At 52.4% G+C, this 24,976-nt stretch overlaps 2 protein-coding genes across 2 annotated transcripts in view; one reads left to right on the top strand and one right to left on the bottom strand.

Moving 5' to 3' along the window:
* The window catches only part of NAA60 (N-alpha-acetyltransferase 60, NatF catalytic subunit), a 28,953-nt gene extending 8,160 nt beyond the window's left edge, over positions 1–20,793 (top strand). Inside the window, exons 2-7 of the mRNA XM_064520558.1 lie at positions 8,661–8,776; positions 11,010–11,139; positions 12,538–12,634; positions 15,055–15,289; positions 16,317–16,502; positions 17,039–20,793. Of these exons, the coding sequence (XP_064376628.1) occupies positions 8,667–8,776; positions 11,010–11,139; positions 12,538–12,634; positions 15,055–15,289; positions 16,317–16,473 (729 nt within the window). The 5' untranslated portion in view covers positions 8,661–8,666 and the 3' untranslated portion in view covers positions 16,474–16,502; positions 17,039–20,793. The remainder of the gene's footprint in view (positions 1–8,660; positions 8,777–11,009; positions 11,140–12,537; positions 12,635–15,054; positions 15,290–16,316; positions 16,503–17,038) is intronic.
* Positions 20,794–21,803: 1,010 nt separating this feature from the next.
* On the bottom strand, positions 21,804–24,817 carry NUDT16L1 (nudix hydrolase 16 like 1). Its single transcript, XM_064520557.1, has 3 exons — positions 24,533–24,817; positions 23,853–24,113; positions 21,804–22,902 (listed from the first exon to the last, which is right to left on the bottom strand). The coding sequence occupies exons 1-3, from the start codon at positions 24,752–24,754 to the stop codon at positions 22,402–22,404; spliced, it is 984 nt and encodes a 327-aa protein (XP_064376627.1). The 5' UTR covers positions 24,755–24,817; the 3' UTR covers positions 21,804–22,401.
* Positions 24,818–24,976: the final 159 nt, after the last annotated feature.

Here is a 24,976-nt window from a genome sequence, read left to right as displayed (position 1 = left end):
GGACGTGAGCCGAGGAATCGAGGCAGGGCTGGCTCGCGTGGCCCCTGCACCGAGCAGCCTGGCTTAGCGTCGCTGCGGGTCCTCAGGTTTGGCCCGTGCGTGGCATGTGCTTGGTAGCTGTCTGGGAGAGCGCAATCTTTTCCATCGGTGGCACTACAGCAGATAATCCTTAATAATCTAGCTGGCCTGTGCTTGAAGAAAATGCTTTGAGTTCTGGAAAGTGAAAATCTTCAGCCCGAATAAATGAGGCTCTGCACCACTGACTGATTGAGGTGCGTATGATAACGGAGTGGGCTGTGACGTGTGGCTCAGGATAGTATCTCCTGAAGTGTAGGACTGCCTCATAAAAATTCGCTAGTCTGCCAGTACTTTGTTTTTCTTTACTGTTTCATGCAGATTTGCTTCTTTCTGCTCAGGATGAGTTGATTTTAAATTAGCGTTTAAATCGCAAAGTAGAAGATTTTAATGGACTTCAATCTACTTTTGGTTTTGCAAGTGAAGAAAAGATTCCTTCTCTTTGGTTTTTGTGCAAACATGAAATATATTTGAAGTCAACACATCCCTTACCTGAAGCTACACGTGTATGCTTCTAGTTAATCTTTGTTTAGCATAAGTAATTTTAAGTCTTAAATTACCTTGTTCTTATTCTGCCAGAAAATGTAGTGATACTTGTTACTAGATGACAAACTTTTTGTCTGTGTTTTTTTTTTTTTTTGTGGTTTTATCTGGGTAGAAATTGGAGTCCATGTAAAAATTCATTTAAAAGCAACAGCTTATTATTCTTCATTGCTCAAATCCAAAAACTCATTTATGTAGCATGCGCAAGGCAAGAGCAGTGTTGAAACATGGCCAGCAGTGCTAAAGAAAGGAAATCTTCACCTGCTGAATCGCTTGGCCAGGGTTTTGAAGGTATGGAAGGGCTTGAGGGTTTTTTCAAAAGCATTTAAGCAGCTTTCTGCCAAATTACGATAAGCATCAGGCTTACCTTGCATTTGAACACCCGGTTGGGTTAAGAATACTGATCTGCATGGAGACCTGAATTTCTCTAGAAAAATGGTATTTGTAGATTGTTTATCCTACCTGTTACACAAGGGTTCGAAGAGGGAAAGAAAATCTGCTCTTTCGGAAAAAAACTGAATTGGGGCTTTTTTTAGCTGTAAATCATCTAGTTCAAATAAACTGTCTTCTCTGCAGCTGCTAGTGAACCTAAACTCAAGATAAACTTTGCACAGTAGAAACTGGAAGTACTAGCAGTAGAAATATCGCTGTGTGTACTCTATTTGTTGTGCAAAGTGAACACTGATAAGTGGTGGAGTTCTTGTTGTCGCTTTAGCTGATGTGGAAAACTCAAGGCTTCTGCGATTTTCAGACAGAATTCTAAAATAATATTCATTAATTCATTAAAACCAGGGCTTGTTGATGCAAAATACTTCATGTTTTTAAGCAGTAAGTTTAGGCCTTATGACGTGTTTTTAATTTCAAATTGTATGTTAAACTGGCTTATCTCTTCAGTAACGTACTTACTGGTTTTATCCATCCTGCTTCCATTGCTGCCCCTGTTCTGCTCCGTTACGGTATGTTTGGGAGCCCGAACTCGGTGGCAGCGGTCGGCTGCTACTTCTGCTGTCCTGCCGCGGGGTTTCTCTAACTGTGCTGGTGATGTGGAGGCCACGCAGCGTATATACAGAAGACAAACCCAACTTGCGACGGCTATAAGAGAGGCAAGGCATATCGTCTTGTTTGGCACCAAGGAGTTGGATCTGGAAGAAACTCTCTGAAAACTGCTAAATATTTTTAAGGAGTATTTGATGGGTTTCTCTGCAACTACCCCATGCACAGAAGACCTATGAACTGCTTCCTTTGATTTGGGGGATTTGATGTGATTTTTTTTAATTATTTTTTTTATTTATTTTGCACTAAATTTGTTTCAGTGAAGCAAGTCAGTAAACTAGTATGGATGCTGAAGATCTTCCTACTCTGCTGTAGTTTCCCTGAAACGTATGTGTTGTAGTCCAACATCTGCGGTTTTAGGTAGAACTGAAGAGAATTAAATGCTCTCGGTTAAAGCCCTCCTCACTGCTAACTTTTGTATTTTGGCAAGGGGTATCCTCAGGGCTTTTTTGAATGTTTAACTTCAGAATTCATTCGTAGACATAAAATGCTGGAGCATTTTATGCTCCATTAAGTGAGCTGCTTCTCCCTTTTCCCGAGTAGGTGTGATTGCTGTGCCTAGTGGGTAGAGGGACTGTAGGTCACGTTAACCATGCCAGCTCCTAGAACATGGCCTTCACGTCAAGAAAAGTCTCTGAAGCCTGAGATGAAGATATTAAATAAGTAATCTTACCTAGGGTTTTCCAAAGTGGATTGAGACCTGCTTCAGTTAAGTGCACGTGGTTGGAGCTTATGTTTTTCTTCACAGCAATCACCACTTCTGCTGCAAAGGTCAGAAAATTTGCTGTATGTCAGAGTGTTGCAGCAGCGAGCAGAATTATGCTACTTCTAAACACAGAGGCGTTTTTAAGGTCTGTTCAGTCGTAGGGTTGTATTTAACACTCCAAATACATCTCTTGTCCTGTAAGTCCAGCGGACTCCAGAAGCGATATTTAAAAATGGAGTTTCTCTTGGCCCCGTCTGCCCTCGCCGTTATGCCCTGGCGACTCACGGTCAGAACTTTGCCAGCAAACGCAGATTAGGTTTTATTTTTACTTAAGTGTTTTGCTGCTGTAATTGTCCTATCGTTGTGACCTCAAGTTCTCCCTGGGGGGAGAAAAGGAAGGAGAGGTTTAGGAATAAATCCTGGTAGCAGCTATGATCACTTTACTAGAGATGCGCACTATAGGCAGAAATTGGTTCATATAGTATATCTCACCTCACTGTGAAGTGCCTTGTTATAAGCTCACTTATTTTCTGCTTGTCAGGAAAACTTGAGACTTTTCGTATGGGTCGTAAGCTTTTATGTGCTGGCATACCGGTCACCTTTGCTGCAGTGTCATCTGCTCCGCTTCCAGCTATCGCTGTCTTTCTAATGAACTGTGCTCTCTCGTGCATGGTTTCGGCCTCAGACCTGTTCTGCAAGGTTAACTATAACCCCAAGTATGGAGGGGGTGGGAGTTTGGGAAGATTAACAGACTGTCGTGTAAAACTAATGTGGAAATTAGCTTACATGAGGTAAATAATGTGTGACTGAAAAATTGCATGTAAAGACAACTTGACTGTGGTGTAGCTGCGTATGCTCTAAAGGAAGCCAGATGGGGCAAAGCGTTGATGTGGGTATCGTGCAAAGGGAACCGCAGAGCATCTGCTCGATGCGACCAGGAGGAAAGGCGTTACAGTGGTACTGCTTGCTAGTCTGGATAGTAATTTCAGTGTTTTCACCATACAAAGGCGATGGCTTCCACCCTCTTTCTCTCCCTTCCCGTCTTTGTGCTCGGCAGCAGCTCTGGCACTCGTCGGACCTTTCCCCTCTCTAAATGTTACTGCAGAGCTCTCCTGGGACCTGGGCCTCTGTCCTGGCCGGGCAGGGAGGTGCTGCTGGAGGCGTCACCAGCAGTGCGCATACTCGGCGCAGGCAGCGCTCTGGGTTTCGGCATGGGTGGTGGTTGCTTCCTCCGAAGCCATCTTCTGGGCACCTCCTTCTCGTTAGCTGCCTCTTCTTATGACTTAGCTTAAGTGTTTTTCATCTGTTAGCAACCCTTCCTCCTGTGTGTTTTGGTTCCTCATAAAAGTAGATGTCCTCCTTCCCTGCAGTTACCCCCTGCAATCTTTTTTGGTTTCTTGAGGGCTACGTGTAAACCAAATGTAGTTTCTGGTGTTTCGGAGAGGGAAGGGGGCCTGGCTTTTATCTCGCCTGCAGGCTGCAGGGACCACCAGTTGTGGAAGGACTAGTGATCATCATCCAACTTGCCTGTGTGAGGATTTGGAGTTCCTCTCAGTCATTAGTCTAAGTGGTGTCACTCCCGTGTCATTGCCTCTTGTACACAATTAATCTCTTAACTTTCTCCTTTTTACTCCCTTCAGGCAGTTATTGCAGATCTGGGGAGTACAGAAGCTTTTTCTGATAAAGCGCTGTCTTTAATTTCAGTTGCCATCTTCTCCCAGTGCAGGTAGCGTGAATAACCTTTCTCCCTGCTGCTTTTCGCGGCTGTATTTTCTCATGATTGGTAGTAGCATGCATCATGTATTTCATTTTCTGCTAAGTGCCAACTTGCTAGCTGTTGTGCAAGCCAACAGATTGGTAGGCAGCTTCAGTAATTACTCTTTAAACTAGTTGTAAAGCACATAAAGTGCCTGAAATATAATCTATTTTTACTGACGTTTTAGTCAGGTTCAGAGGACTGCTGTGTTGCAGGTCACGCGAGCAGACTACTAGCTAGCGTGCTGCTTGTGCAGTCCGGGTGGCTGCTGCTCCCCTCAAAGTCTTGGATGCTCAGACCTGTGCCTCCAAGTAAAGTCTCATGTGCTAAATACATGCTTTTAATGTCTAAATGGCCACAGTATCTCATTTTTTTTCTTTAACTCTGTCATTTACTTCCATTAATGAACACTCTTGACTTCCAGGAACGTACTGCGCAGCTGCAGAGTGCCATGGCAAGAACAACCTCCGCATCCCAGAGCAGCTTTCTGTCTTAGCAATTGCACTGTTGGAGGACGATTTTATGAAGTTGCAGAAACTGTTCTGTCTTTGCAACAAAACATTCCCTCCAGAGATAACAGCTTAAATCAGTTGCAAGTTGTCTTTGGCTTTGATGAATGTTAGTATGCCTCACTCACACCTGCCACAGAAGTCAAATCCGAGCTTGCATCCATGTTTCCCCTAGAGCTTCCTATTCTCCACCATGTCTCAATTATTTTGTCTTAAGCCTTTTGATGACTTCTCGTTCTTGCTGTATGTTATATACTGCAGACATCAAGCTTTGTCTGAAACACCATCCCGAATCCCTGCAGCTTTTAGCAAGTGACTTTGTGCTTCTGCCCTGCTTTTCTCTTTCAGGCAGACGGGCGGGTGGTTCTCCTCGGGGTGCTTCCGTGAAACGCCTCCTGCCCGGTGGCTGCAGGACAGGCTCGGGAGGCTTCTAGTGAGGTGGGAAAGCTGTTTTCCATGATGCTCCCAGCAATAATCACAGTTCTCTCCCATAGTCTGTGGCTTTCTTAGTCTCTGCCCTGGAGAGCTCTTTGTCCGCCTGTGTGGCGCATGGCATGATAGAGCTGGCTTCGGTGCAGTACAGCCACTGTTCCTGTAAATGACGAGCTTCTGCTGGTGGAGCCCGTAGGAGAAGGCATCTTACCCAAAACCAGCTTGGAAGAGCAATTCTTAAAGCGTGCAAGTCTTAAAAGTTGTTTTTCTGCACAGGGAAGTTGAAACACTAGGACTGATGTAGTAACGGTAGGTCTCAGCTCTTACAGCTGCTTAAAGCAGTCAGTTGTTAGGCCTTTTCAGCTGTGTTCATCCAAAATGCATCATTCCCTCCTATTATTTTTTTAATGTGTGTTGGATTTGGATTTCTTCTTTTCTACTGTGTTCTTGAAAATCCCTGACTGGCCGTCAGCCTCGGAGGGTGCTCCGTGCCTCCCGCAGCCTGGTTTCAGCAGCTCGGCAGCTGCGGGCGGCTGGTTTCCGCAGGGGATTTGTGGGGCAGCGTAGCGAGAACGCCGAGCTGCTGCCGCTGCCGCTTCTCCGTGTAATGCGAGCGGGTGCTGAGCTGCTGCTTGGCCTCAAGGGCCTTTGATACGTGTCTCGGAAGAAGGCTTTGGAAGCAGATAACCTTGGTGTTTTCAGATTCTGCTTTGAACAGGTAGACAAAAGTATTTCTCATTCAGTATAGAGTTCAGCAAAGCTCTGGGCAATCTTTGGGTCACTTACGCAGGCGAGCTCTCTCACAGCCTCGCAAGTGTTGCTCTCAGACTTGGCACGTGCGAACAGTGATTGGGAAGGGCTCCTGTTCAGGACTTTCGCTCCGCTAATTACAGTGTGCCACATGGATGTGAGAAGTGCCAAGACTTTGATCTTGAATGTTGGTCTGAATATTTGCGAAGAGCCAGAAGCAGGTCTGCCACCTGAATGTGAAGAAAGCTGACTTGCCTGGGATAGCTTCTCTCCCCATCATCGCAGTTACTAATTTTCTGCCGTTGTTTCTGTGGCAGCAGTGATACGTTGCTGGTAACAGTTGCACAGATCTGTTCTCCCAAAACTCTGTGGCAGGGCACGCTGCCAGGGAGGTGTCCTAAATTTGCTTTAAATGCAAATTAAATGCAATTTAAATGCAAGAGCATCCCTCTCTGGTCACATAGCAGAAAGTGGATGGTGTGAGTCCCTGCTAACATGCCCCATGCTGGGGACGGGGTGTCTGAATTTGGGGGGGGAAGAGGAATTATTAGTTCAAGAAGCGACTCAAATATGAACATGTACGTGTGATTTGGTGGAGGGGGAAGAAGGCTGGCTTGAGCTACAGGATAATGCATAACGCTTGCCTAGCTCTTTGAGGATATAAACTGTTAGATAAACATGAACTAATCCATGCAAGAATGTGTGTCCTGTGCTGACTAAGTTGGCTCTTAGAAACCCCTGGCCCTTCTTTGTCTGCTCGGTAGCAATGAATGTGGCTCTGGTACAGTTGTCCCATCTCTCTCTTGTTTATTAATGCCCAGAGTATTTTAAATGTTTGATTGAGTAAGGGTGCTGACTTACAGGACACTTAAATGTTTCAAAAATAATAAAAGTCATGACGCGGTAGAATACTGCCATTGCAAACCTGGACGCGGAGCGCTGCCCGCTGATGAAATGACGTGAAGCTTGGAGCTTCACCATGGCCAAAGCTGATCCAGCTGCCCGTTCCTGCTCGTTCCTCCCTCCCTCTAAGCTGACCTTTAGCTTTGCTGAGGTCTTCGGGCATGCAAGCAGCTTGTGTGCCCTCACTGGGAAACCCAAGTGAGGTGGTGCTGGGTTTCTGCTCTGAAATGGCTCTGCAAGGGAGCCAGCGCGAGGGCCGGGGAGGTGCACGTGGCAGGGTGGGACCAGGGGCACCGGCGGTGAGGATGGCCCCACGGCTCGGCCCTTGGGCCCCCACAGCCCGTGGTCTGGCCAGCGCCCCGCGTGGCGGCTGCGCGCTGCTCAGCTGCAGCACGTGAGCTCGGGCTCCCTTCGGGGTCCTCCAGAGCAAAGCTGAAGCGTGCCGAAAGGTCTTCGTTGGCCTCGCGGCGGAGGGCGCGCTTGCTGGCGTGGCCGCTCCTGGTTTAGCGGGTGCGAATTCAGAACTTCAGCCTCAGAGGGGTTGAGCCACTTCTAGCAGTGTAAAATTAGCCTTAAAAGCACCAAGGACTACTCTTTTTCTTTTTCTTCTTTTTTGAGGGATTCAGGTGCTTAAGTCCTTCTGAAACCAGCACTTGGACTGATTGTAAAAGCTGCAAGCTGCTCAGTAAATGTGCAACAGCAATCCTAGAACAGACTGTTTAGTAGCAATGATTCCTTAAGCACTTCTTTGGAGGAGAACAATGATCCGTGTCAAGATACAGATTCTTTCAGATGCTCTCCAGAATGAAATATTTAAGGACCGATCACTGGAACGATAGCCATGTCTCGGAAGGACCTCTTGCTTGAAGAAGCCCACCTTATTTCATCTTTTTCAAGAGCTACAGGAAAACTTCCTCCGAGCTCTTACCTATTGAAGCATTTTGCTATTCCTTTTGCCTGGATGGGAGAAGGGCTGGCAAAGGTTTCTCTGGATGATAGTGAATATTAATTGTGTCCTTCCTCCTCCTGATGCATCGGCTATTTTGACTAGTTCTGAGTTGTGAGCAAACCAGTGGCGGAGCTGCTGCTCCTCACCCTAGGAGATCGGGCATGGGGGGCTAACGCCTCTGTTGGGGCAGACGGATGGGTGGAAGCATCCTATCCATGGAAAGGCTTCACGGAGCATGTGGTGCAGGGAGTGTGCTTAAGTCAAGGCTGAATGTTGTTCTCGTTAGCAGAGCTAATTACCCCCTTTTCAACATCAGTGCTGGAAGACCTGGCATCTGGGGACTTTCATTTCTGAATATTACCATGTTATGTTAACTGGTAGCTGCTTTCAAGGGGATTGCAGAAGAAAGCTACCCTATAGTACCTTCCTACCCTATAGTACCTTCCTACCTCCGACTTTGGGGATGGAACATGGATTTCTGTGGTCTAACCTGTTTTTTCTTAGTGCTATTGTGGAAGCAGATGTTCCCAAATTCTTAGGGAGCAATTGGCACGCTCTGTTCTGTGCGCTGTCAAAGCAGATCAAGCTCAAATCGTTGCTGTGCCTATTCATTTTGTGTGCTGGAGGGAGTGCTAGGAAGCTAACGCAGCTCTTGCACTGAAATTGCTTGAATGGCACATCCAGTCCAGTGAGAGTGTTTAAATCTGTCTGTCATGCTACAGCGATGGTGTGCGTGAATAGCGAGAGGCAGCTGGTGGGGTGGGTCTGGATCTGCCCGTGAGAAGTGCAGTGGTGCTGGGCGAGCTGAGCTTGTGCCAGCCCTGATCCTGCAGGCAGCAGGGCTCCAGGTTGCTGCTCAGGTTAGTTCTGCTGTGTTTTACTCTAGCCCTCTTGAAAACTTGCTTGTATTAGAAAGAACAATTTGCTTGATGCTGAGAATCCCTCTTTGTTTCCTCTTTCCTAACGCACCTTCTCTTCTTGCAGGCGTGAATGACAGAGGAGGTGCCCCCGACTGCGCTTACTGACGTAAACCTGCGTCTTCTCTGCCACGATGACATAGACACAGTGAAACAGCTCTGCGGCGACTGGTTCCCCATAGAGTACGTCACAGGTTTGGGATGCGGGAGGAAGGGGAGCGAGACACAGGTGCTGTGAACCTGCACGGGTACAGTTTGGAGCTGAGACCAAAGGCTCTGCAACTGTCTCCGGACTGTTGCTAAGCTGGCAGCAGGTTGTGAATCTTTTCTGCACTGTGGTGGTGTCCCCATGAACGGCCTGTTGCTGCCTCTCCTGCAGAACCGTAAAGTCATCAGAATATTTCTCTCTGCAGATTTTGGCAGACAAATGGGCTTTGTAATTAAAGGGGTGGATCTGCTATTTGGGAAAGACTGCGAGAGAGAGGAATGGGATTATACCATCAGGAAAAATGACAGTGTCCCTGCGTTTGTGAAATGAAGTCGTGTTCTTGAGCGTGTGCGAAGAAAACACTCTCAGAGCTGACCCAAACCAACAACGAGCTGACTGTTCCTAAGGGACAGTCGTTCTGAGCATCCCAGGAGGAGGGCAAACAGTACGTGCCTGTGTTCTCAGGATTGCTGTTGCTCCCCAAGCACAACGCTGTTCAGTCAGACTTAAGCCTCAAACTGAAGTTTGTGCAAGACACGAACAGGGAGTTTAGTTGAATGGATTGTGTGTGAGTAGTATCTAACTGATGCTGTGCTTCCAGGTAGCCTGGACGGTTAGGTTTGTTCCGTCCCGTGCTGAACCTGGGTGTTACGTGGTTGCCAGGCTCTGAAGAGCATTAGTTGCAGGACATGCCTGGCTGTCCTCAGCTTGGTGTGTCGTCTTCACCCTCTGAAATGGGCCACTGTTGAGACCAGACCTCTGGACAGAGGAATCTTGTACCAAACAAGTCAAAAGCATATCAGTTCTTTCATTTAAAAAATATTCCTGTTTTTCCATTCTCTCACTTAGCATAAACACTTTTTGTGCTAGCCTCTTCCGCAGGCGGAATGGAAAGGGGTCTCCTGCTTTAAGCCCCCTTGTGACGCCTCCTGCTTTGCTGGACCCAGTTCATTTGCATTGTTACCTTTTGAATTTTTTTGTCCTACAGCAGACCTCATGTAGTGGTGGTGTGGCGGGGAATGTAAGCCCTCATGTAGGTGAAGCGGTACACAATATACCTTTCTGTTACTTCTGTGAGGAGGCTGCTGACAGCGCTATTGAACGAAACAGCACTGCCTTCCCCTTCTTCCTGGTTGACTGTTGTCTTTCCTATCTATCAGCACAAGTATTTGTACAGCTGCATGGGAAAAAACAGTTTAGAGACTTGATTTGGATTAAAGTTAAGTGCAGTCTGTCCCAGGTCAGTTCCTCAGGCCTCTCTTCAGTAAAAGTTTGTGCCATAAGCACAGGGATGAGGAGCTTCTCTGGGGGACTGTGATAGCTTTTGGGCTTAAAGCATCTAGGGAAACTGTAGCTTTAGACTTCAAAGAATTTTTTTTTCTTTAGCTTCATCGAGCAGGTTTATAGAGGATTTTAGCAGGGTATAATTAAGATTGCATGAAATTTAACAAACCAGCAAAAGCATTCATAGCTTTTTGAATTTGCAGGGTGTTTTTTAACACAGCACCTGCTGAACCTTCATTTAGGTTTAAATCAGCGTACTGTAGTTTCTCTTTCAGTATCTGCAGAAGAGGGAGGAGAGTTGGAGTCTGGAGGCATAATTTTTGTACCAATATGCAGTATTTTTTTTCCAGTGTGTATCAAATTAATAAGATTCTTAAGCTCTTTAAATGAGTGCAGATGGATCCTGTATTTAAAAGTAGCTCACTAAAGATGGAAGTGAAGGCTCTGGGCAATGAACAGAAAACAAAAATGTGATTGTCTTAGCAAAGCGGGAGACCGTTACATCAGCAGCAGCCTGCGTTGCATCTCAGGTGCAACGGGGAGAAGCCATGCACATGGGATACAGCAGCTGTTTGGTGTTTCCCAGTACCACACAGGAGTTAAGATAGGAAAGGTGAATAATGTACCCACCCCATTTATGGAATAAGTTAAGTTAGTAGCATAGAAAGAGCTTGAGATGGACATATAACTTGACTTTACATCTTTTCAGAAGATAGCCCTTCCAGTAGTACAGCTTCCCGTCCTTAGACTTGTGTGAAATCCATTGGCCTGCAGTTCTGACGGGCATTTAAAGGTGTTGCTGCCCGTTTCCCTGAGGTTGCTTTCCCGTTTTAAGCAGCACTTCGACACAGTGTTTGCTGTAACCCTGCCTGCTCTCGTGGGCTCCGTTTTCTCTAAACGTTCCTGTTTTTTCTTTCTTCCCAGGTACCCTGACTCATGGTACCGAGATATCACTTCCAACAAGAAGTTCTTTTCCCTTGCAGCCACGTATAGAGGCTCCATCGTGGGAATGATAGTAGCAGAGATCAAGAGCAGAACAAAAGTGCATAAAGAGGTAGGGAAACTGTTCCGGTATGAGATGTCCCACCACTTGCCGTGGTCACCTGGAATCTGTTTGGGGTATTTTTCCCCCTTCATCTGGACACTTGTAAGAGCCATCCTGACCTAATCAAAAGACCAAAAACATGCTGATTTCCAGCTAATGGAGCACTGGTGATGAGATATGTGAGAATGTGTGGGCTGCAGGGGTTAGAAACTTCTGCTGAGCAGCCTGTTTCCAGAAAGTCTTTATCTGCTGGGGCAAGGCAGCTGTGGTCTGATGGGAACCTGACTGTCTGAGGCTCCATGGAAAGAGCAGATAATGCAGGCCTGCTCTAAAAGTGACTGTGTAGCAGGCCGCTGTACTCCGCCTGGCTGTTTTCAGTGTACCTGGTCATGGTGGTGACAGAGGAATGCACAGCTGTGGGAGAACAAACCTCCTCCTTTCTTACGTAAGGCTTGAACTTCCTTAGCTGTACTGAGTGAGTCACTCCTGAGGGCTCACTTCCTGCAGAAACCAGAGTGGCCTTCATTTAAATAGTCACTGTTTCAAACGTGAAGCAGAGAGAACCAATCTGCAGAAAGCTCGGGCATTATGGGTAAGAGAGCTTCGAGGCTGGGAGCGAGAGCACAGCATGGCCAGAGGTGAAGAGGAAATGGTTGCTGGAACACTGGGGAGGGAAGTCACCAGTGAGAACAGCCTAGGAAAATAAATAAAACAAAGACAATGCAGAGAGTCCAGTAACTTCTAAATGCCCATCAGTGTTAAGATTATACAGGGAATAATTGGTACTGTTCTCCTTAGGACCTCAGAGTGCTGAGTGGCATGGGTCTCTTCATGCTGGCTATGTCTTCATCTCAAAGCTAAATAATGTCAGAAACTACCTCTTCAGCAGCCTTGTTAACTCCAGCAAAAGGCTCTTGTTCCAACCAACCTGAAATCCAGGGGCTTGTTCAGATATTGAGCTGGGCAGTAGGGCCCATAGGACATGCTCCTTGCCTTCTACAGCAGTACGGACATCTCCATTTGACGTGAAGATCAGCTTGAGCGTGCAGGCAAAAAAGACTGTTGCTGATCTAGAAACCGGCATGCAAGTCCAAAATTGACAATTTGAATCTCTCTGAGGAAATAGCGCAAATATGTTTAATATGTCTAAGTATACAAATAACATACATAGCAAGAAAACCCTAATGATTTGTGTTCTGTGCCTGTAAAGACAATATGAAAGATACCCCCTAGGGGCCATGTTTGTTTCTTTTTGCCCTTCTTCCTGTCCAGAAGTTCCACCTAAGACTGTTCTGTGCAGAGAAGTTTCCCCACTGGCCTTGTTTTAGATGTTCCAGTACAGGATGCTTGCTTTCTCCTCTCCCTCCCCAAGTATCCTACTAAATAACTTGTCATATCTCTACTCAGGATGGAGACATCCTAGCTTCCAATTTTCCTGTGGACACTCAAGTTGCTTACATCTTAAGTCTTGGCGTGGTGAAGGAGTTCAGAAAGCACGGAATAGGTAAGATGCTGCTAAATGACAGCTCTGTTGCTGTGTCTTGTTTGCCATGTGTGGTTAGCAGGCATGACCGAAAGAGCAGCAACATCTCACTCCTGTTCACGCCTGTTGAGACAAGCTTGTCTACGACTTGACCCAGCGATTGGGAAGGTGATACGCTCGCACCCCCCTTGAGCTGTTAATGAAGGTGCACCGAGAACTCTTCATTGATGTTGGCCTGACACAGAATGTGCAGATGTTTCTGGGGAGCGTGGGGCTGTGTCTGTCTTGTTCCCAGGGAATAGCTGAGATTACCGCAAACTTGCATTCCTGCTGCTGTCCTCACCAAGAGTTTCGGAAGAGCTGTTGAGACTGAGACTGACTGAAGCATCAGGTTTGAGCCCGTCCAGTGGGGACAAGCAGGGGGAGCGTATATTCCCTAGCTTCTGTTTTTCTTCCGTGGATATCAGAAGCCTGGCCCCGAGGCAGAAAATGTAGCTGCTTTTAAGCTTTCAATTTAAAAAGATGAAACATGTTTAGGAAAAAGACTAAGGGAACTGGAAAAGAGCGTAATTTGGACTTGATTAAATTTGTCAAGTGCATGTAAAGGTCAGTTCTGAATGCCTGCCGCAACACAGCAATTTTACAACTGTGTGAAAATCCTGCAGTCAGGAGGGTTCCTCTCCCTTTGGAGTAGGATGCTTTATCATCATATAAGTGCCCTTCTGGTACAATTTCAAGTACCGTCTATATCTTTATGAGCCGGATCCACAGAATGAAATAGGCCAGGTTTGGCAGCATGACTCAGTGTTGCACATCTGGCACCTGTTCAGTGGGTGCAGGTGTAACTTCTCTTCCTCAAGTCTTCCCTTTTCCCCTGCTCACACTTACAAAGATACAAACTGATATGATGCATAAAGAAATAAGCAGTGGGAGCACTGTATTTAAAGCTTACATTGAAATGCTGCATCAGAGAGGTTTTCTCTACAAAGCAGAAAATGCTTACAGAGAATAATGTTCAACGAAAGAGGTAATGGGGTCTTTTGTTTGTAAAGTTAAAGCTATTTGGAGTCCCCTTTCAGCTTCCAAATCCTGATCTCCAGCTCTGTCTTGCTGGAATGTTTTCCTTCAGTATCAGTATTTCCTGCCTCCCTTAAATCCAGAGAGTATGTCGCAGTGCGCTCTCGATAAGTCTTTGGACTTGAAGCTGTAGCAAAACAACCTAAAGAAGCTGCAGATGCTTTTTTTGAGAGCTTTCTCTTCTCGAGATTTTTTCTACTTCTGTTTGAAGCTGGAGTCTTTCATGCAGGAATCTTTTCACCCCAGGCACATTTTTAAGCACCGCAGATTTTTTTTTTCCCTCTTTCCTCTCTAGCAGGCCTTAGAAGGCTTTCATTTCTAGCTCTTTGCTATTAAACTAGAGGGCAGTTGAATTAATGTGGGATGTAAGTGGAATATGTCTTAAAAAAATTAAATTGCTCTCCTGTTGTCCTCTCTCGGTGGCTCTTCGTGCTCGGCTGGTGTAAATTCCTACTAAGTATCAAGTAACCATGAGTCAGTGCTGTTGACCTGTGCTCTGAAGTTCTGTGGGTGCTGCTGAAAATCTTACGTGCCCTGTGCTTCTCCTATGGTGACTGTGAAACTGCAGCCTAAATCTCATCTGTGTGTTTTGTACTAGCTAAACTCTTCAGCAGTGCCTGGTGTCATGACACCAGGTGGAAGAAGTAGCTGTGCTGTTTCCTCGGATGGCGGTTACCAGAAATCCCTTCTGTGGTAGTGTAGGTGTGGGCAGGAAGCAAGTCCTGCTGGGTCCTTCTTGCGGTGTTGAGATTGTTCAGATGAACCTCCAGGTCTAGTCTCCTGGGGCTGGAGTATCCTCTGTGCCCTTCTCTGGCTTCTCCTGCTGACACTCGTGGCTGCAGCAGACCCTGGCTGAAGGAGACTTTATGCCTCAGCCCTTCCCCAAGAAGGGATGTTAAAGTCGTACCAATTCTTAGATGTTTTTAGTTTGAGTTCAGCAGAAACAGTGCAGTGACCTGCTTGTGAAATCCTGTTTTAACTCTTTGTAATTTTAAATGGCTTTAAAATAAATAATTATGAGAGAACTGATGCAATTGAAGACTTGCTAGTCTTCCCCAAAACCAAATGGCTCCCAAAGCCAAGAGTTGCTTGGCTGGGGATGGGTATTACTAGCAGATTCCTGTGTCGGCTTGAAGCCCTGCTCACTGGTGAGATGAGATTCGTATCTGAACCACAGAGCACAGCCCTGCTGAGTGTCCTGATGAGGGACCGGGAGAACTGAGTGGGATCTGGGTTCTTTTCTAAGCACGTGCAGCAGTCATTGCTTGAACGGTGGGTGCAGGTGATCCCCCTGGGAGCTGAGCTTGCCTTCCCAGTGACAGCACAGGAAGCTGCACTGATTCTGTTGTTCCTTCCTTTGATAGGATCGCTCTTGCTTGAAAGTTTAAAAGATCATATATCAACGACTGCCCAGGATCACTGCAAAGCCATCTATCTGCATGTCCTCACCACTAACAACACAGCAATAAACTTCTATGAAAACAGAGACTTTAAACAGCACCACTATCTTCCCTATTATTATTCCATAAGAGGGGTCCTCAAAGATGGCTTCACCTACGTTCTCTACATCAACGGTGGACATCCACCCTGGACAATCTTATATCCTTTACCCTTCAGTCTGATTAGTCTGAATGAGCTAAGCAAACACCAAACCATGTTTGGGGTTAGAAATAGCAGTCCAGCAAAGTGTGACCTGGCTAGGTCTGGGGACAGATGCCTGTGCAGATGTGGGCTTAATTGAACTGATTTCCTTGAAGCCAAAAGAAACACAGTATTAGGCTGATTTGGCAGTGGTCCGTTTATGGCCAAACTCCTCCAAGTATTTTCCAAGTCTCTGGGAACAGTTCAGGGAGTCAATGTAGGATGGTACATTGAATCCTAATCTGGGGAAAGTTTGCCAGTGAAAGTGAGCACTGGCGTTTAGCTGAAGTTAGGCAGTCTTTGACTGAGTGGTGCAGAATTTCCCCAGCAGCCTCAGATTTGTCATGTCAGAGAAGCCCTTGGTTCTGTTTGCTGTGGTGGCAGGGTCATCGGTGACCCTGGCCTGGCCTGGGTCTCATCAGGCTCAGCACCTGATGTGGTGAGTTTGACTTCCCAGATTGCCAGAAGAAAGCGGGTGTGTGCCAGCTCTTCCAGTTACATTGAAAAGATCTGAACTTCAGATCCTGGATGTGATCAAGCCCTGTTTTCCATTCAGAAGGGAAGCACCTTGCCTTGAGAGGCAGGCTGAGTAGAAAATGGAGAACAAACCAAATTTAGATGAAACGTTTCTTAATCTTTCCCAGGTTTAGCTAAATGGTCAAAATCTCTCTGGACAGATGATGGACTGCGATCCCACAGTAACTTGCTGTGGAGTGCAAAGCAAACTAGCAGCGACTTAGCTGGGATATTTCCCACACAGTTTGGAGCCAGCGTTCCCAGACTGCGTGCTCTTACGATGCAAAGTGGATCTGCTTTTAATGGAAAGAAGCAGTCAGTTGAGTGTGAGGAGCAAGTCGGTCTAAAAAACTGAGAGGGCAGTTTTCACTGCGTCCCACATGCTCCTTCGAGAGTGCCAGCCCAAAGAGTGTTTTAAGTTATTTCTTTAGTTACGGTATAAATGTCATTGTCCTTAACTGATGGCCACTGACTACCTACAGCACATTGGGTCAACACTAGCCAGCCTGAGCCCCTGTTCAATTCCCCAGCGGATATATCGACAAGCCCAGAGCCTTCTCTGCAGCCTTCTGCCGTGGTCTGGCATTTCTGCCAAGAGCGGCATCGAGTATAGCCGGACAATGTGACTTGATCAGAAGATGCACAGAAAGCAAAGGTAGGCACCGGAGGGAAAGCTCCCTTCCCTCTCCCAGGCCCCACACTGCAGCACCGCAGTGATGGCGTGCCACGTCCTGCGTCCTGGGGCAGCTGAGAGCGTGCTCAAGCGAGGCTCCGCGTGCTCTCGTTGCGCGAGCTGCGGTGTAAGGCGTCTCGGGCAGCGTTGTGCTCTGGTCTCCAGCTGGTCGTCAAACTCCTGTTGGTCCCATGTGGAGGGGATGCAGGGTCTGATCTTGTGCCCAGAGGCTGGCAATAGATTCAGCCTGTTCCTCCTGTCCCTGGCCTTTTTTCCCAGCTCTGTTAAACCAGCTTGAAAGACCCAGCATAAGTCCTCACCCCTTCCCTAGCATGATGTCCAAGCACAGTAACTGAGTGCCCATTTGCTGCTAATTGCATGAAACTTCTCTGATGACAAAGTCTTCAGGACAGCAGCTCCCCAACACATGCTAAGAGACCCCGAGACCCTGTTCCTCCGTGCAATAACAGCTGTTCTGCCTAAAGCAACTACTCTCTTTGTCTTTCTGTCAATTGTAGGATTGTTCTTCCTTTCATCTCCTGAACCATCGGCTCTGCACTGACTCCAGTGATGCTGGCTTTCAGTCAGTGACCCAGCCCTTTGGAAAGGACTCCTTTTTCCACAGATCGACCAAGATTTGGCAGACTTCACGTTTGACTGGCTGCAGCCCTGACTTACCCCTGTGGCCTGGAGTCTGCAAGTGCTACGTGGACAGGCCTGGCTGTCTCGTAAGGCATCCGCCTGTGCCGTAGGCGAGGGCCTTTTGCTGTCACAGGTCTGTGTGCGTGTCGCACCATCCCTGCCACTTCCCTTGCCCCTGGCTGGGTCACTTGTATACGGGATGCAGAGGGCTTCAGTTGCTGCTCCCACACTGTAGCTGCTGAAGGTGATGTGAATGAGGTTAACGAAACTGCACTGTCCAACCATGTAAATGAGCCGTAAGCACCCTGGCAGGCCACTGCCAGCAGGGGAGAGTTGGTCCTAGTCGCAGGGTCAGTGGGAAGCTGGGCGGCCCGAGAGGATCGCTCTGGGTCCTGCTGGGCCAGTGACTGCTGCTGGTGCTTCGTGGCCCCTCGCAGGGGCTCCAGGGAGAGCACCTGCCTCGCGTGAGGGACGACCCCAGCCCCACCGGCCCTTCTGGAGCGACTTAAACAGAAGCATCCAGTTCAGGATGCATCAAGCAGAAGGCAGGGAAAGAAATTGCTGTTTCATAGTGAAATGTATATTATACTGTAGAGATCTTTCTGCCTCTGTCTGAGTTGGGACTCAGCAGGGGAGGGGGCTGGGGATGTAGAGCCATTGCTTCAGCCAGAGCCCTGGGGAGACTTGGTGCAGAGTTGTCCTCTTCCTCTTCCTCCCCTGCATGTGTCTTCCCTTGGCACTGGTGTCAAACTCTTGCCGGATCTTTAGGAATGAGATCTGTGCGCAGATCACTATGGCTTTTATTTGGCTGTTGAAGGAAAGCCACCACTGCTGCTCACTTGTGTGTTTGATGCTGCCACGGGCATGTGCCAGGTGTATCTGCTGCAGGAGGCTCGTGTCCGCCTGGATGCGGGAATCCCTCCCCCGCGGCCAGGTCAGCCTGGTGCGGCTGTCTCAGCTCGGCAGAAGTTAGCATCACTTCTGCACGGGAGGCCCCGGTGTTCCCACGTGCTGCGGCTGCGCTAGGTCCCCTTCCGTGTGCCTCGGAGTGAGGTTAGGTTGCTGCTTTGCTGGTAGAGTGGGGGGTCTTTGCAGGCAAGTGTTGGAGGCACAGGTATAGCTGCTCTTCCAGCTCCTGCTGCAAGTCCCCCCCTGCCCTGGCCAAGGCTCTTTCCCTGCTCAGCACCATGTCACTCACCCCCCCCTCCCCCCCCCCCCCCCGGTGTGCCTGTTTTGAAATTGGGAATCGGGGAGGCTGAAGGTTCAGCCGTTGTGCGCGTGCGGGCATTGCCGGCTCTGGCAGCGGGTGAGCCCGGGGAGCGGGGATGAGAAAAATGCAGGACAGCGTTAGACCTAGAGGGAGAAAGAGAACGTCAAGATCTTGCAGCCCCAATGAGTGTACAAAGTCATTTCAATCTTTGTAGGCCCTTGGGACCGGAGTTAGGCAATAAAAGGATGCAGGAGAACTCGCTGTGAGCGGTACTGTGCTGGCTGCTACGTGAGGAGACTGGGACCAGCTCCCAGCTTTGCCTGCTGCTGCCAGGGAGCTGGCTGTGTGCGCCGTGTCGCTGGGCGCGAGGATGTCTCCGATGCAGCCGGTCCCTTTGAATGCGGCTTCCATGCTGCTGCCCTGCCCGACCTTGCGGCGCTGGCTGCAGGAAGAAGCATCTTGGTCCGGCCCCAGGGGCTGGTGGATGTTGCACTTCAGGAACGTAGTGGGCTGTTCTGGGCGGAGGTGCTGAGCCCTGGTCTGGGGCTAGAACAGGTCTAGTTCAATGGCTGCTCTGACCCAAGGGAAAATGTTTCCCCGTGAGGACAGGCAAGTCCTGCAACAGGGCCCCAGAGAGGTGGGTGACTCTCTGTTTTCGGAGGCCTTTGAGACCCAAGTGGCCAAAGCCCTGAGAAGTCCAGTCCGAGTCTGATGTTGACCCTGCTCAGAGGTGGTTGGACTAGAGGCCTCCTGAGGCCTCTGACAACCTCAATTACTGTTTCTGCTGCAGTTCAGCAATGATGGTGAGGCTGCGCTGGGTGGAGCAGGGCAGCACGTGCTGAAAAGCTGCTCTTGCCACCCTGCGCAGTGCAGGCAGGCCGCCCGTCGGTGCGCTCTGCTGGAGCGTGGGGCTCGAGGGGGACTTGGATGGTTTTTGTGGCAAACAAGCAGTGCAGTGCGGGGAGGGAGCTGCAGGAGGAGACGGGGCTGGCACGCGGCTGCGCGGGGCCGAGCGGTGCTTACGGCTTTGGGGGAGTTGCGGTTGCTGAGGTTTTGGCTGGGACACGGGGAGGAGGGCTGTGGCCCGCAGCTGGGCACTGCGATAGTGCAAGGCGTTTGCAGCCTGGCACTGCCCAAATGGGGGAGTGCCCCCCCCCCCCCCCCCCGCGGGGCTCTGCACCCGCCCGGGGGTGTGAGGCTGTGAACAATACAGGCATTTAGCTCAGCAAAAACCGCAGCTAGTTTTTCTGGTGTAGTGGCCAGCAAAGTGGATCTGGTTGCAAAAGAAGGTGGGGAGGGGCAGCTCTGCAGAGCTCAGGGCTGAGCTTAGCTGCCTGTGGCACTGTGCCGGTGAGCACAGAGCCCCGGTGCTCCTTCAGCAAAAGGGCTCCCTGCCTGCACCGCCCGTTGCTGTGGATTAAGCTGGGTCTAGGATTCCTGATGCTGCTATCTAGTGGGGGTTTTTAATCGAAGCACAAGAACTGGTGCCTGGGCCTGCGTCGCGGGGGTTCACACACAGCAGCGAGAGAGGTGCTGCACTGCTGCCTGTGTCCCCGGGGCCAGGCTTTCTTCAGCTCATCCCTGCGTGTGGCCGAGATCACCAGCAACCCTTCGCCACAGTGCTCGAGCCAGCGTCCATCCGGGCTGACTTCCCTCCCGCAAGAGCCTCTGCCAGGCCCCGGGCAGCGGCTGCCTCCAGCCTTGGCGCTTTAGCAGAGCTCCCGGAGCCGCTGGAGCTGCGCTGGCTCAGCTGGTGCGAGGCGCCCTGGCTGCCTGCCCCTGCCCGGCCACGCTCCAGGGCGCCCGAGCCGGCCGCCAGCCCGCAGCTCTTCCACACGGAGCGGCGGTGGCTTTGCCGAGGCGCTGGCTGGATGGCCCCGGTGGTCCCCACCAGTCACCTGCTGTCCCCAGCCTGTGTGGGGTGGCAGTGGTGGGAGGGGCAGCTCTCAGCTGCAGGGATGCCCTGAAACACTCTTTCAGCCTCATTTCTGTTACCATCTTTTGTTTGTTTCTGGCTTTTGACTGCTTTTTTACTTAAACGTTTCTGTTTGTTTGTAGGGATTTCTTTAGCAGCTGAAGCTCTCTGTCTCCTTTGACACTTAAGTTTCTCTGAACTAGCTGGACCAGAATGCAGCTCTGTTTTGTTCCCTTTTGCCTGGGATTGACACTCCCCCCCCCCCCCCCCCCCCCCCAAAATATCCTGCCTATTGCACAAACTCACTTGACTGCTGCTGTGCTGGAGCAAGGCGTGAGGGGACCGGTGACTGGTGTGTGCTGTCCCTCTTGCCCCCTGTCCTCTGCAGTGTCAGCCCTGTCCTGCCCCACAGCCCCACTGTGCCCTGTTATTTATTGGGGAACATTGTGCTGCCGCTGTCAGCATCACTCTGAATGTCTTCGATTAAACCAAGCCTCTTTTCTGCGTCTTCTGTCACTTTATACAGGAGCCTGGCTTCGGTCTGCTGCTCCGAGCCCTTCCCCTGCCCTTGTGCTGCTTGGGCCCTGGCCGGGGGCTGCCTGAGGCACTCGTGTCCCCCGTCCCCTTGCTGGGGCTGGCAGTGTGTCCCCGCAGTGCACGGGGGCAGAGGCCGATGCTCCTGCCTCAGGCCAGGGCAGAAGGAGGAAGCAGCAAAGGGGAGAGGAAGCGTCTGTGCCTGCCCCTGCCCCTGCCTTCCTGCTGGAGGGCAGCAGCTGCCTGCCGAGGCAGCGCCTCTCCTGCCTGGGCACGCAGCGGTGGGGGGAGGCTGGGGCCCAAGCTGAATCAGCAGCAGCAGCCATGGCACAGCTCTTGCTGGGTGAGTGCTTGCTGCTGCCCCGGCTCAAGGCCAAGGCTCAGCCTAGAGCAATGAGCACAGAGCTGGGGCAGTGGCTGAAACCGGGGGGGGGGCCCTCTGCCAGCACCTGTCCCAGCCAGGGCAGAGCACTTGGGGGGGGGGGGGGGTAACGTAAGGCAAAGCTGGGGCAGCCCCCCCCAGCATCTGCTCCAAACTGCAGTGCAGCAACTGGAACCCGGCTCACTGGCAGCAGCAGAGCCCAGAAAGGGCTCCCAGCAACTGGTTTTTGCTCTGAGAGCAGCCTGACAGCTCCAGACTCATCCTCATCATCACCATCCCCAACCCACCCCAAGGCAGGCTTGGCCCTGAGGGTGGTGAGGTGGAGGAAGGCCACTGTCCCACTACCTGAGACCCCCAAAGCCCTGGCACAGAGAAACCTCGGTTGCCACTGGCCCCTTGACTCCAGCAGCGACTTGAACACGCGATTCTGGCCCCACACTTGGGCCCCACAACCACCCCATGGGAGAGCCACGCATCCCCTGCTTCCCGCCAGGCAGGAGGATGTGCACACAGCTGACGCTCACACAACAGCGCTGCGGCCTCCAAGAAACCCTCCAGCGCTTTGCTGCAGCGCTCAAGAACGATCCCAACTGCACCATAGTCAGCAAAGCCATTTATTCCACTTTCCTGCTCCCACAGATCTCTAGATGCAAACCCACATGAGCGATTCCCCACGCCCCAGAGGGAATTCACTGCTCGCCCGCTGAGGGGACGCCAGCCGCCCCGAGCGGGAGCCCCAGCAGCACGTCCACCTACGCTGGGAGAGGTGCTTAACCAGCAGCCTTGGTCCTCCGCCATGTCCACTGCAAAACACAGCTCTGAGGCACCAAGCGGGGGCATTTAAAAAATAAGGTTTGTTCCTTAAAAATGAAACTGGGACCTGAATTCAGCAGTGTGTCCCTGAAATCAAAGCATAATTCTAAGGCTTCGGCGCCCTCGTGTAAGCACATGAACCCTCGGCGGGGTGGGGGTGGGGGTAGGGAAGGGGCGTTCAAATTGATCTGGGAAGCTCGCTACAGTTTAATGGCCATAAAAATACATAGCTTTCCCCTGCTTGAGACAAATCCAACCCCTCCTGGCTGGACAGTACTACAGTGGAATCACGTGGGCAGCATTTGCAGCCAGCGACTGGTTGGAAAGTTAGAAGAAAGTCTCTAGTCTCCTCACCCATTTTTAATCAATCACAACAAGAGCAGCGTCACTCCATCGGCTCGGTCGCCAGCTGCACGGCCACGGCATCCGCACCAGGCCCAGCCGCCGGCTGCTCCGCCACCTCGGCCACGGCCTGGGCCACCGGCACAGCCGCCTGCTGCTCCGCCTCGACCGGGGCCGCCAGCCGGGCCTCCAGCTGCTCCGCAGGCTCAGCCGCTGCCTGCGCTGCTGCCTGGTTCTCTGCCTTCGCTGCCGCCAGCTCGTTAGCTGCTTTAGCTGGTGCCGCCAGCTCGTTCGCTGGCCTAGCGGCAGGCGCGTTTGCCGGCGCAGCTGTCGCCGCCGCTGCCTGTTCGATCGCCGGCTTTTTTGGCTTCTGCGTGGCAGCCACTGCCTCAGCCAGCTTCTCCTCCGGCACCATGTTCAAGATCTTCAGGGCAAAGAGCAGCTGGAATTTGGCTGTTCCGACGAAGGAGTTCCCCAGGAAGTTTGGCAGCCCGCCCATGCGGTCCTTCTGGGTGTACAGGGGGACACGGACCATGCCCATCACCTGCGAGAGCACAGAGCGCAGCTCAGCAGTGGCCACGGCACCCTCCGCTCACCGCCAGGGCAAGCGGGCACCACGCTCCCCCCCCCCGACACCCCCACGCCATCTCCCCGGTCCCCGGCAGCCCCTGGCCCAGGCCTGCCCTGCCCAGTCTGACCCCGCAGCCTGCCCTTGCCTGCGCCCAGCCCAGCTGAAGCCCCTGCGCTCCCTCCTCTTCCCGCCTGCCCCAGCCCCGCCAGCTGAGTGCTCCCCCTGCCCCACACGCTGTGCCCCACCTGGCCCCGCTCCCCTCCCTGCCCCTCAGGGGGGATCCCGCTGCTCGGCCCCAGCCCCTACCCTGCACTGCTACCCGGGGGGGCCCTACGCTCCCGTCCCTGCCCTGCCTGGGGACACCGCAGCTCACCTACGCGTCCTCAACAACGCCACAACCCAGGGCCAAGTGTCTCCACTCGTGACGCTGCTGAAATCTGCCGTGGGCTACCCGGGCCACCGAGGAGGCCCTAGCTCCACCCCGGGCGCCAGCCCGACCAAGCTCTCGGAAGGAAGCCTGCCTCCTTCCCTGCCTTCGCAAGCCGGGAGGACTCGGGTTACAGCAACGCACCACCACACCAAGGGTCACGACTGCAGCCAAGGCTACTCAGCCCGGCGGAGATGCCCAGCCGATCCAAGACTGAGCTCATCCAGGTGCTTACGCTGAGCACGTAAATAGGGCTCCTCCTTACGAGGGCAGGCGCCAGGAGCCCGCTGCGCTACGGAGCCCTTGCACTGCCCTAGCGAACGGCCGAGCCTCCTAGCGCTGGCGCTACGCGGCGGTGCCCGGCACTCGCCACCAGCAGCTCTCCCTGCGGTGCATTCCCCCGCCCGGCTGCAGAGGACAGCAGCCCAGCAGACCCAGCCGGGGGAGCTGCGTCTGCCCCGGCGCTACCGCTCAGAGCCCTGCCTGGATACCCCACCTCCAGCCCGTGGTCTCGGGAATGCACCGCGCTGATCTCGATGGTGTGCAGCTCTTCCAGGGTCAGCTGCCTGGCGTAGAAGTGTGCCACCACGCGATGTGGCCCCTCTGTCAGGTGCGAGCACAGATAGTCAGCTTCCGTCAGGCGCACACAGCCCAAACCCAAGCCCAGCACCCGATTCAGACCGTCCTCCAGGGACCAGTAACGGCGATCCACGAACCCCCCGGGAAAGCCCAGTAGTCCGTCAAATCGCATCTGCATCTGCAATAGAGGCGCATCGTGTTAATGGGGCGCAGCAGGGAGCCCCAGGAGCCTGGGGAGGGGCGAGGGAGGAGCGGGCGCCCCGCCTGGCGCCGGCCGGCCGCCGCCACAGAGCTCCGCGGGGCCCGCGGTGCTGCGGGGGGCCCCGGCCGCAGCCCTACCAGCTCCAGCGCATCCAGGACCGTTCGCGGACACCGGCTCCGACAGCCCGCGGCGGGGTGGGGCGACGCGGGGCCGCCCCCGGGCCCGCCGCCGCCTCGGACAAGCCTGACCCTAGCGCCCTGCCGCGGGAAGCCCCGGGCGCGCTCGCCTCCCCCGGGGGCCCCGCCGCCCGCCCCGGCCCGGCCCCGCCCGCTCTCCCCGGCCCCGGCCCGCTCTGCCCGGGGACCCGCCCGCCCGCCGCCCGCGCCGCCGCTCACCAGCACGGCGTAGCGCAGCGGGATGCGCCCGAAGAGCATGCCCGGGTTGGGTGCGTACAGCATGGCGTGGCACGAGTGGCTCCAGCCCGGGCCCAGCCGCATCGCCTCGTACCGCGTCAGCGGCTTCAGCTCGGGCACGCCGGGCACGCCGAGCGTGGGCAGCGGCGGCAGCGCGCCCGCCGGCAGCGCCCCCATGGCCGCCATCGCCCCCATGGCCGCCATCGCCTCGCCCGCGCCCGCCGCCAGCCCGCACCGCGCACGCGCCGGCCCCCGGCCGCGCCGCGGGGCGGGGCCCGCCGCGCCGACGGCCACTCGCGGCCAGCCGCGCGCCGCGGGGCCAATCGGCGCGCGGCGGCGCCCGCCAATCACCGCGCCCTTCCTCGTCGGCACGGCCAATGGCGGCGCCGCCTTGCCGACCGGCGGCGGGCAGCCAATCGGAGCGGG

The sequence above is a fragment of the Dromaius novaehollandiae genome, chromosome 14 (genome assembly GCF_036370855.1).
Source record: "Dromaius novaehollandiae isolate bDroNov1 chromosome 14, bDroNov1.hap1, whole genome shotgun sequence".
Taxonomy (NCBI): Eukaryota; Metazoa; Chordata; class Aves; order Casuariiformes; family Dromaiidae; genus Dromaius; species Dromaius novaehollandiae.
This window is presented reverse-complemented; position numbering and strand designations above follow the sequence as displayed.